General features: G+C 32.1%; 2 protein-coding genes across 2 annotated transcripts in view; both read left to right on the top strand.

Moving 5' to 3' along the window:
* Positions 1 to 1,304, top strand: part of LOC108727042 (aminopeptidase N) — an 11,458-nt gene extending 10,154 nt beyond the window's left edge. The window contains exon 15 of the mRNA XM_018454941.1: positions 1,234 to 1,304. Within this exon, the coding sequence (XP_018310443.1) occupies positions 1,234 to 1,304 (71 nt within the window). The remainder of the gene's footprint in view (positions 1 to 1,233) is intronic.
* A 20-nt stretch (positions 1,305 to 1,324) lies between these two features.
* Positions 1,325 to 8,914, top strand: LOC108727050 (nardilysin). Its single transcript, XM_018454948.1, has 14 exons — positions 1,325 to 1,642; positions 1,826 to 1,920; positions 2,951 to 3,096; positions 3,980 to 4,093; positions 4,175 to 4,370; positions 4,437 to 4,642; positions 4,806 to 4,976; positions 5,053 to 5,396; positions 5,501 to 6,001; positions 6,159 to 6,309; positions 6,387 to 6,520; positions 6,696 to 7,074; positions 7,205 to 7,691; positions 7,903 to 8,914. The coding sequence occupies exons 1-14, from the start codon at positions 1,338 to 1,340 to the stop codon at positions 8,073 to 8,075; spliced, it is 3,402 nt and encodes a 1,133-aa protein (XP_018310450.1). The 5' UTR covers positions 1,325 to 1,337; the 3' UTR covers positions 8,076 to 8,914.
* The last annotated feature ends 4,154 nt before the right edge of the window (positions 8,915 to 13,068 follow it).

The following is a 13,068-nucleotide window of genomic DNA, read 5'->3' as shown; positions in this document are numbered from 1 at the left end:
GTCGTTGATGCAAACGGAGAATATTTCGCTGATTAATATTTTTTCGTTTGTTTTTGAATAAAGATTGAATTTTACAAAAAAAGCTCAGAACTTTTTTGTACACCTAATATATGCATTTTTTGTGATATTTTACCAAACTAATATATGTATAATAAATTTGAACAGACTAGCAGAGCTAAGATTGCTTTGATACACATAATATTTCTAAACAATCAGAACTAGAATTGTTTTAGCACAACAGAAAATCAGAATATGTTTTATATAAACTATTTTTATGTAAACTATCTGATTTCTCTTTTTTCTCCTGTTTATAAATGACAATGTAAGTTAGTATATATAATGTCTTAGAACATAATTTAGGATTAATATTTTTAATATTTACGATATCTTCGCATATTATTGTGATTTATGATATATTACGACATTATATTTTATACTATTAATATTAAGTTACTAATTTTAGAATAATTAGAATTAATTATAATATTGTGATGTGATATAACATAATTATTTGTTTTAATTACAATTAAAATATTTATTATTAATTATTTGATGCTTATAATAATATATTCACGTTTTTTATTTACAATAAATACAAAGCATTATTTTACACTATTAATATTAATTATTAATTTTTTAATATTTTTATTAATATATATAGTAATTAAAACGTTATATAATATTATAATGTAAAATATTAAAATATTGAAAAATCATAATATTATAATTATATTTCAATTATATTTAATGTTTATTATAATACTTTTATTATTAAAATAATTGACACTTTTGTATAAATAACATGTTTACTTTTATAATAAATGGCGACCATTTTATTTACATTATTATTCTTTTCCACTCATGCTTATGAACAAATTATTTATAGTACATATATTATAGTAGATATATATATTATTTTCAACATAGAATTTATTTATTAATGCATCTCTAATTATTGAGTAAACAACGATTATGGGATATTTTTCATTAATAATTCAGCAAGTTAAATATTAATAACAGTATGCTAGCAATTTGTCGAACGATTCGAGAATAAATTTTGAGTAGTGTCTTACATTTTATCGGTAGAATGTCAAAAGAAATCTGCTAACATAATAACAGAATCTACTAACAGTACATGATAACAGAAACAGCGAAAGTAAAATCTATCGTTTTGTAATTATATAAATGATATTTTTATTTAAATAATTACAAAATACAATTTTAAATGAATAGGCAACTTAAATGACAGCGTACCGAAATTCCCTAGAAACGTAGAAAAAGATGAGAAACCTGAATATCGATAATGTAGACTGGTTACAGACCGTACAGAAGCGCGTATGACACGTGCTCTTAATTTTTTTCGACAACTGACCATTGTCAGACGTGTATGTAGACATGTATCGGTTAGACTGCTAAGAAAAGTTGTGCAGAGTCTACAGAAAAGGAAGTTAAAAACGATTCAAAATCCCATTGTGGGTTTTCCGATTGGATTGTATTCTACCGACCGACCTAATTTCCATTCTGATTTTCCCTGCGTCAATATAATGCCAGAGGTGGAAAGTACGGCCGGTGACGATGAGCGTTGTCAAGTTGAATATCTGGAGACGCCCGTCAAATCAGAGAACGATAAGAAAGAATACAGGTAAGGCAGGGTATTTCCGCATTTTTTTCGATCGAAATAGAGATGAGGAATATTATTTAAATGGTAATAATTTTTTTTTTAGAGAAACGTTACTTTTTATAAGGAAGGGTTAGGTTTTTTATATGATAAATTTTCTTATTGATTTCTTATATTATTATTGTGTGTTTTGTCTTCCTAATTTAGAGTCATCAAATTACCAAATGGTTTAACAGCTTTGTTAATATCTGATGTACATTCAAAACCTTGTGCTTCTCAGGATCAGGATGATCAGGATAAAGGTAAGACATATTTGATAATATAAATTTAAAAATAAGATGTTAGCTACCCTGATAGCAAAGCCTGCGGAGACAGATTTTAAACAGAGCCTGCTACCAACTTTTTATTATAGAAAGGTAATAAATTATAAATAGAGTTTGTATTATCACAGACAATGTCAACAAACTGCTGTCAAAATTATGACAAAGCGCCTGCTGACTATGTCAACAAATTGGTGACAGAAACTGAATAGAGTCTGCCGTATAACCTGACAGCAGATTGGTAGCAGAAATTGAATCTGTCTTTTTCATATATGGCTCTGCCATGTAGATTTGCTTCTCATAAGAAGGTTTAACGTCCAAGAATTCTATAAGAATTAGCAAATATAAAACGAATAGGCAAATCTCTTACAGATTCCCGAGCTCTTTTGGAGGCTTTCTGAATCTCCGAATATTTTTTTAACTATTTTGTAACTTTCTCATGTGTATTTTGAAATGTAAAGCCAAACAATATTATTTTAATAATAAAACTGTATTAATTGTTATTTTAGTAATAAAACTGTATTGATTGTTTCCAATTTTCACACCAGTATATATAAATATATAATTATGTATATAAATTATATATAATCGTGTATATATATGAATGCAAAATTTCTTATAAGAAATCAGGTTGATTTAAATGAAAATGACAGATTTTGTTCGGTTTCTGCTGCCAATCTGCCATCAGGTTATATCAACAGGCTCTGCTCGGTTTCTGTTTGCAATCTGCTGTTAAGTTATGTCAGCATTGTCAGCAGACTGCTTGGTTTTTGTCAGCAATCTGCTGTCAAAACATGTCGGCAAGTTTTGTTAACAAATCCAAGTCAAATGTAGATACAAATGGCTATGGTTTTGTAGTCAAAATCTGATCGAGAGTTTGTTGTCAATTTACGAGCAAATTGCTACCATTTTTCTATCAGGGTATGTCATGATAATGAAAAAAGGTGTGTATATATATATAATTATCTGCATTTATAAAGCATTAATTGCGTTATTTTGAATATGAATACAGAATCTACCGAAGATGAAACTGAGGATGAGGAAAGTAGCGAAGAGGATGGAGGAAACGGTGAAAACGAAGATGAAGGTGATACAAGCGATGAATATGACGAAGAAGATGGTTCTTCAGTTAAACGAGTTAAGAGAGACGAAAAAAAGGTATGAATAAGACATTTTAGGATGTATTTTTTGCGCCAATTTATTACATAATCATTAAAAATTTGTTGTAATATCGAAAAACCTATAAAATTATAAAAGATATCTATTTCCTCAAGGCTTAATTTTATCAGTTTTATCAAGAATTTTCGTTTGAAACATTTTAGCTGTTTTCCTTTTAGAGAACTCACTCGACGCAAACATCGTTTTATCCTTTTTGACAGGGTTGGCAAGTAATGCGTTATACTTCTAACGCCGTTACTTTGTTGATCGTTACCTTGTTATAATAACGATTTGATAATGACATTGTGAATTTTTTATGATGGTAACATCAGAGTTAGAAAAGTCAATCGTTACTTGTAATGGATTGAAAAAGTCATTCGTTACTGAAAAAAATAACTCCTAATTTGTAACGTTACTTTTTAGTAATGAGTAACGTTACGCGTTACTCGTTATACTTATAACTTTTTCAATGTAACGCGTAATAGTGACAAGTTACTTTTCAAAGTGACTTTTCTAACCTTAGTACAACCTTAGCGTTTAATTAGTTAACGTTTAGTTAGTTAGCGTTACCGTCATAAAAAATTGAAATATCGTCATCAAATTGTTTATTATAAAAAGTAATGACAAAGTAACGTTTGCCAATCCTGCTTTTTGACGTTCAATGAATGACAAAGATAGAACGATACTTGTGTTAACTATGTTGCCTAAAAGGAAAGCAACCTTTATCTACTATCTGCAAGAGAGTATATACAGTCATACAGATTCATTTAGAAATATAACTCAATTAAAAATTTTTTACCTGTTATTCCATTGATTGTGTTTAATTCTCTATTCTGTATACAATGTGTATACAAACTGATGTGCATATATATTTTTTAAACAGGCTGCATGTGGTCTATGTGTGGGAGTAGGCAGTTTCAGCGATCCATCAGAAGTTCAAGGCATGGCACATTTTCTTGAGCATATGGTTTTCATGGGATCTGAAAAATATCCTCAAGTACTAAAACATGATATATGTGTGAATTTGCTATAAAATTCATTTATTATTATATCTAAATGTGTAAGTATCATCTTGCAGGAAAACGATTTTGATGCATTTATCAGTAAGCGTGGTGGCTTTACCAATGCCTCAACGGATTGTGAGCATACAACATTTTACTTCGATATCCAGGAGAAACACTTGTTGTCAGCTCTCGATCGTTTTGCTCAATTTTTTATCAAACCCTTGATGAAAAAAGATGCCATCACGCGGGAGCGAGAGGCCGTAGAAAGTGGTATATAAATCATAATCGTAATACTGTTGCTATCACTTGCAGTCTTGATATGCCATGCTCATATAGAGTTTCAGTTGGCCTTACCTTATGATGAGAACAGAAAGGAACAATTGTTTTCTTCTTTTGCGCGAACTGATCATCCAGCCAACAAGTTTATTTGGGGCAATTTAATAACACTGCGCGATAATGTGCAGGACGACAAATTATACGAAGAACTACACAAATTCAGAAAGCGTCATTACAGCGCTCACAGAATGAAACTAGCTATACAGGTAGCATTGTTAAAACTGACGAGAACTGTTAATTACTTATCAAATATAGTTAATTATAAATTATTAAAATGGCTCAATCAGAATAAATCAATAATTAAAAAAAGGGCTACGAGCCAGATAGTTAATTATATAATACGTAATAACATAATACGTTTTTTTCTAGGCGAGACTACCGCTGGATACATTGGAAAAATGTGTCACAACGTGTTTTGCTGATGTACCAAGTAATGGGCTGCCTCCTGATGATTTTACCGCATTTAAAGACGGTGTTTCTTTTGATACTCCCGCTTTCCGAAAAATGTATAAAGTTAAACCTTTTAAAGATGTTAGCCAAGTACGTGACTTGAATAGATTCAAAAAAATCTCTATACTGAATAAATATATTAAATTGTAAAAATTGTTTTTTGCAGCTAGAAGTAACATGGACAATGCCTTCGCTACTTCATTTGTACAAAAGTAAACCACACCAATATGTTTCATGGATTATTGGACATGAAGGAAAAGGTTCCTTAATTAGTTATTTACGCAAAAAAATGTGGAGTCTCGATATATTCAGTGGTAACAGTGAAAGCGGTTTCGAACACAGCTCCATGTATGCCTTATTAAAGCTTACTGTAGTACTCTCCTATGAGGGACAACAACATCTGGAGGAAGTTCTAGATGCGATATTTTCCTTTATCAATTTACTGAAGAAGGAGGGTCCGCAAAAAAGAATTTACGATGAAATTTATCAGATTGGAGAAAATAATTTTAGGTAAACCAATTGTAGAAATAAATAGATGTGTGAAACAGATGTGATTGAAAGAGAACAATGTTAAATATGTATGAGACGCCACTTATACTTGGAGATCTTTTTAGATTTGCCGATGAGGAGGACCCAGCTGAATACGTTGAAGACTTGTGTGAGAGTATGCACTTCTACCCGCCGCGCGATTATATAACTGGAAACGAGCTTTATTTTGAGTATAATCCAGAAGCTATACAAAAATGTTTGGATTATTTGGTGCCAGAGACTGCGAATATCATGATTTTCAACGAAGATTTTGACTGTCTCGAATTAAATAAAGTCGAGCCGTGGTTCAAAACCAAGTATACGGAAATCGAGATACCAAAGGAATGGATCGAACGCTGGAAATCTATCGAACCATTGTCAGATTTTCATTTACCATTAGAGAATACATTCCTTACCAGCGACTTTTCTTTAATACCGTTGCCAGCGGAAGTTCCGAAATATCCTGTAAAATTATACTCTGATGCAATATCAGAGATTTGGTATCGGCCGGATCCCAAGTTTCGTTTGCCAGAATGTTATATGAATTTTCATTTTGTTACTCCTCTGGGACTTCAATCACCAGAAAAGTAAGTAGCATGTAAAATGTAATATTACATTGTGCTGTCATTCTATATACTAATATCTTATAATTATCAAATAATTTGTTATTATCAATATTATGATTTTTATTATGATAATCATTTATGTTATTAAAAAAACTTTCATATTATAATGACATTTCAGTGCAGCTCTCATGGAAATGTACTGCAATGTATTAAAACTGCTATTGATTGAAGAATTATATCCTGCTATAGCAGCTGGATTTGATTATATCATCAGTGTTAGTGAGAAAGGTATCACAATAAAAATAAATGGGTTTAACGAAAAACTGCCAGTAAGTATTTGTTTAAAGTGTGCGTTGGAATTGTAAATATAATTTCGAGGTGTATCAATGATTTATTTATATTGCAGCTCTTGTTGATGGCTATTGCAAAATACATGGTGGAGTATCCAACCCTTGTTACAAAGGATTTATTTGAAATTGTTAAAGTGCAACAACTTAAAACATATTACAATACATTTGTAAAACCTGGGAAACTCGTTAGGTACTAGCGATTTGTTATCAAGCATAATTATCAAGCATAATTATAAAGCAATAACTATAAAGTTCTTATTTAACTGAAAGAAATTAATTATATTATTTACATTCCTGCCGATTAATCGATTTTGTGTGTGTATATATATATATATATATAAAAATCTTTATTCTTTTTCATACAGGGACGTGAGATTATGGATATTAAAACTCGTCCATTATACAAATGTTGACATGCACACTGCTCTACGTGGTATCAATTTTGAAGAATTCCGAGCTTTTGTGAAATTCTTCACCAATCATTTGTACATTCAGTGCCTCGTGCAAGGCAACATGACGCAGATCGCTGCGATCGATACTGTACACAAATGTGTTGAAATAATTAATTGCGGTCCTTTGATTTATAGTATGATACCGCAGATGAGAGTCACTCAGATACCGGTGGGCACGTCCTGTTGCAAGTTGAAAAATATCAACAAAATTGATGCAAATTCGGTAATAACAAATTATTATCAAGCCGGTGTCACATCGATCGAATTATCGGTGTTGATCGATCTGATGATCGTAAGTATTAAAGAACTTAGTTTCATATATTTTTAATGCATGGAATCTTCAGTTTACAGTTAATTTATTTGTAAAAGTAAATATGAATAACATCTTCGATTATCGCGATTCATCCGCACTTTGTTTATAGATGATAATGGAAGAACCGTTATTCAATCGGCTGCGAACTCAAGAACAGCTTGGTTATGACGTCTCCTGCGTTCTTAGAGATGTCAACGGAATCTTAGGATATTCCATTACCATTCACACTCAGGCAGATAAATATACAACCGAGCATGTGGACCAGCGGATCGAAGAATTTTTGAAATCGTTCAATGAGATTTTGAAAGAATTCTCACAAGAAGATTTGGATGATTGCAAGGAGGCACTAAGAAAAGTAAAGCAATGTGCTGATATCGATCTCGAAGAAGAAGTTAACAGAAACTGGAATGAGATCACGAAGTGGCGATATATGTTTGACAGACTCGAGAGGGAAGTACTTGCAATAAAAGATATAAAGATCAACGAACTGACAGAATGGTCTGCAAAGCACACACTGAACGGAAATAATTTCAGAAAATTGAGCGTGCAAGTGGTAGGAACTGATCCGAAAGAAAGTGCAGCCAAGGAAGCAAATAGTAAGTAAATAACTTTTTCTGTTGAGCACCAAAATATTTAAGCACTAAGATTCGCTTTGACAATAATCGAATTTCTCTTAGTTGATTAGATTCATCGGTCCAATTTGTAATTATTTTTTTAGTTCTAATTTTGTGACATTTTTTATCTTTCTTTTTTTTTGTTGGATTATACTTAAGTTACTAAAAGAATTAAAATTTAAAAAAATTGTAGATACTGCAGAGGATCGCAAGAAAGCGCAGTACTTTGTTTTGGAGTATATAACCAATGAACAGAATAAGGATATTGAAGATCATCATATTATTGACATAGAAAAGTACAAGAAAAGACTTTTCGTCTATCCAGTAAGTGATGGGATTAGTCCTCTCAGAAAGCTGAATAAGTGATACTCCAATAATAATAGTACAATGAAAATAAAATGATAAATCGTACTGCCTTATGATAATAAGGTTCTTTTTTATTTATTGAATGCTTAAATTTAACACTAATATTCTCATATAAATAACAGTATAATGAAGCGTTACAATCAACTTTTCACGTAACTCTTCACACTTCTTGCCTCTTTATTTTTTTCGATAAGCTATATTATAATAGCTAATATTATTAGGAACATTTTGCACGTTGCAACATAGAGTATTCGAAATTAATAAAATGAAATTGTCTCACGTTAAATTAAGGACTTGTGCTTTACACATTAACGATTTTTTGCATGTCGCTCTTTTGTATGGAGCATTTATAAGCAGATAAAATAAAATCGTAAGTAAGTACAATAACTGAACGAACATAAATGTAATTGTAATAATATAAGTGGATCAGGAAGTAAAGTATTTGCTCGGGATGTAATTTTTCATATTCTTTTAATTGTATTCAAGACATGACAACACGTTTTCAATAAATCATTAAACTTCCGAAAATATCAGCCAACCATATCCAAACTCCCTCTTCCCCTTCTCTCTTTCTCTCTCCTCTCTCTCTCACTCTCTCTCTCTTTCTTTCTCATCCTCTCTCAATCTCTCTACTCGTGCTAAGAGCTTTCTTACAGGACTCGATTTAAAGTTCGTTATCGTTTACAAAAGCCGCACATCTCGCGCATGGCTTCTTTATAAACTGAACGGAGGATCCTACAAATCTTAAATACTCTAATTTTGCGTGTGTATGTGTGTTGTGAGAGGTTGCGTTTATAGAAGATAAATGAAGGGTTAAATATTATGCTCTTGAAAAAAAAGGAGGAAACTTAAATGTATCTGCCAATTGGATCAACTGCTCTCTCCATCTCTCCAGGAAAGAAAATTTCGCGATTCAACGACGGCTCGCGAGCGTAAGAAGACAGGCAGAGCATTTGCGTTCCAAAAGCCAGATTTACAGCAAGTATTAATAATGCAATTTAAATATTTCTAAATCGTTATAACATCCATTAAGAGTGCGTTTCGCATTTTATACTTCGAATAATCATCGTATATATCTTTTTTTTCTTTTTTTCTCTTTGCAGTAATATTATATAGAGTTGCCACTACATTTATATTAATTATTTACCTGCTACTCTCCAAATATGTATCCGCTTTTTAAAAAGTAGTTTAAATGTGTCTTTAGAGTTACGATAATTTTTTTTTTTTGCGGTTCTGCCTCGTGTTCTCGCCAGCACTGATTCTCTTTACTCCTTTTCTTTTGCTCCGTTTCTTTATTCTGTTAAATCACGTAATATCCCCCACAGGATCATGGAAGTTGTACGAATAATAGTTACTCAGAAACTTGTGCATACGATCTCTTGGTTTTTTTTTTTAACTAGCGAAAAGCATAGAATCAGCTCTGCTCGACACCAGACATGAATGGGGTACATGTTACAACAGTACAATGTTTACAATGGTATTAATAATCCAACAAGAATACATCAATGCAGCTGCGTTTATATAAATGCGAGGACCGCGGATGGGTCGGCTACGTGCGAATTGGCGAACTCTCGGCATCCCGGTGGCTAATTAATTACCACAAACGATCACGTGCTACAAATATAATATTCTTTCCTGTGCGAACAAACTTTTCATTCTACTAATGGGATTTGATCTTTTTTTTTTATACTCGTCGCGAGATCCTACGTTTCCTTCTTTTCCTGTCCCTCTAATATCCACCCGATAAATAGCACTGAAAAAAGGTAGCGACTCGAAATGTAGGTACAGTTTGCGCACCGCGTTGTCTCGCAACATACGCTATCCGCTGACCGACCCACCGAAGTCAAATTATATAATCATCAATAACAGCTGAGCGCATGTACAATTTTTTTCGGATCGACGAACGATTTTGCCCTCTTTTTTTCTTTCTCTCCCGTTTTCTCCCTTCGTAAACCGGAAACTCAAGCGACAGTTCCGAACACAGTGCAATTATCTTAGTTGAAAAATTCGAAAGGGCGTTCACTCTCTCTTACACAGATACATCCACGTAAATAGTAATATACGCGTATATTTCCTTCCTTTTTCACATATGTATCCCATGCGCTTTCGCGTCGTTTATATTTTTCTTCCTTCGGATATAAGAAGAGAAAGTAAAAAAAAAGAACGGGAAAACAAACGTACTAATGATTATCAAGTATACATGTTATCGCGCGTATGCGTGTAATCTTTTCCTTCCCTATGAAAAATAATAGCGTAGTTATACGTTATGTAATATTTAATAAGAATATATAAGGTGTGTGTCGGGGCCCACATGCGTTATTTTTTTTCATCTACATCGATATCTTTTTTTTTTTTACTTTTTTACTTTATTACATTACACTTGCGTTTCGCTATCGTTATTTTAGTTTATATCTCATATTACGTATATAAGCAAAACTACGTTAAGGAAAACTTAAAATTTATAAATGTCAAGTGCGCATAACTCAGAGAGGTGGTTCCTCTTTTTTTTCTTTTTCATTATTATGCTTAACGTCGGATCGCTATGAGAAGTTCGATTCTACTCGTACAGGCTACAGTTAAGAAGTTAAAAGATAAGAAGAACACACGTGTATACGCGTAACACGATGCCTGTCACTGCGTATACATCTAAAATATATGAGAAACGTAAATATACAATATATATTTTTTTTTCTTTTCTATTTTTAATCTAGCATTTAAAACAAATTATTGAAAATTAAATAGTCTTCCTTTTTTTCAAGATTCCTGCAGGGCAACCTAAGGCTCTAAAAGGTATAAAAGAAGGAGGACAGTAAACGTACAGAAGATACATAAGAAAGCGGGACTTTTCTCTCAATAAAAGATATAACTGTTGATAAAAATATATGTTTAAAATATTAATGGGAACCTTATACTCGGCAGCATATCGTATAATATTCTGTGCTAGAAAATTGGCGTTGAAACGAAACGAAAATAGCCGTTTTCCTTCGAAAAATCAAGCATGTTAATCTCGCGACAACGTGCTTTGCAGCGACATTACGCGCGACACATAGATCGTAAAAAATGAATTCTGTGCGATATTCATTTAACCGTTTCTTCATTACAATGGTTTTGTCATTCCAACAAGATTATCGAGAGTTTAGCATTTACTTGGTGTACAATTAATTTTTCTGTTATTTAGTTATCTGTTCACAACACACAATGTTTCGAAGATCAATATAGATTGTTATTTCATAAAATACGATAGATTATTTATAACTTTTAATGGTATGTCTCGGTATTATCATAGACGACTTTCGTGGGCCCCACTTTTTCTACTTATTACAACGAAAAGCCAGGCAGTTACGCTCTGAATTGCGAAAACGCGCCTGTTTTTTACGTCGTTAATGCTTTATGCGAGTTTTCCTTGTTTTCAACATTTCTGCTTTCTGTTGTATTCAATATTGAATTCTCTTTTTTTTTTATCGTTTTTGCGTTACGCTTCGCGTTTACATTAAATTATTTCACGTTATTATTATATTGTTTTGCATACTCATATCAGTGCAGCAGCAACTGATCACGTTGCATACATCGTTATTTGTGTCTTTATTTGTTTTATATCCGGTATATATATCAAGAGTTCGATTTCTCAGAAAGAAAATCATCTATCTTTACGTAAAAGCGTAAAGTGGCGTTTTACTCTCAAATTCGTATTTCGTCAGATTCAAGAAGGTCGGCTTCGCTAGTACGTGTTATATGTATTATGTGTGTACATGTGTATATTATATACGCGTTCAAAACGAACGGCTTTGTCAATTCTCGAAATTTACGTTTTCAAAAAAGAATATCGTATCAGCGATCGTGCATTGCAACGTACTTTGCAAAGTAATCGTAAGCGTTCGTACGCTAATCATAAGTCGTTTATGAGACTCCAATGATTATAAAATCATATTACATGTATCCGTGAAACGTATGATTTACAAACGCTCGTCGTGACAAATACATTAAGCAAATGTTGATTACTTCGCATATGCTTCGCGTAAAACAGTCCAATTATTTTCCACATATGCTCGGCGCACATCGAAGCTGACATTATTAGTTATAATTCATTTCTGTTATTCATATATATACGTTATATATCTTTTTTTCCTGTTCCTACACGCAACTCAGGAAACTGAGAGCTTCGGAAATGTAGGAGAACATGGGACTCACTTTTCCTTTTTTTTTTCTTTTCAGCAAAATTTATCCGCGGATGTCATTTTCTTAACATGCCATTTAAAGCACTTCCGTCTGTCTTTCTTTTTATCCCTCTTTCTCTCACTCTCTTTCTCTCTCTCTTTCTCACAGGATCTTGCTCCTTTAACTATTCTCAGACTCGTTAACTGTCATTTTACTCAAATTATATAAAGTTTCTCATTGTCCTAATGCATTTTACGCAATAACAAATCTACAAAAATATAACATTTTATCTTATCACCATATCTCATTATATTATCTCAATAAATGGTTTCCTCTTTTTACTCGCTTTAATCATTTTCATACACATGTCCTAAACATGTGCCTGCCTCGTCTTCATTACTTATTTTAATAATCGTGTTCTGTCGTGCTGTCTTGTTATTTCGCTGTTATATATCATTTCTATTGATAAAAGAACCCTTGTTTTTATCTCTTTTAAACTCCGATGATCTTTGGTAGAAAGTCATTTAGACTATTCTACACATAAATAGCATATTTTTAACATAATCATCTCCTATTCCGATGCGTAATAAATACATACGCACCTGAATTCTATATATACACCATATCAATCACACTGCGTCACTTATAAAGCAACTGTTCATATGTACAATTAAACGAAGAATATTTCTGGGAATATGCTACACTAGGTATGCACAGGAAAGCTCGATTTTTTAATCGTAATAAAATTAATTCATTTTTCAAATATTTAACAATCAATTTGACACATTTTTAACAAATTATTAGCAATTTTTGTCAAACTAAAATATTGAAATTGATA

Source organism: Mycetomoellerius zeteki, unplaced genomic scaffold (assembly GCF_001594055.1).
Source record: "Mycetomoellerius zeteki isolate Tzet28-1 unplaced genomic scaffold, Tzet1.0 scaffold47, whole genome shotgun sequence".
NCBI lineage: Eukaryota > Metazoa > Arthropoda > Insecta > Hymenoptera > Formicidae > Mycetomoellerius > Mycetomoellerius zeteki.
Note: the sequence above shows the minus strand (reverse complement) of the source record. Positions and strands in the feature narration are given on the sequence as shown.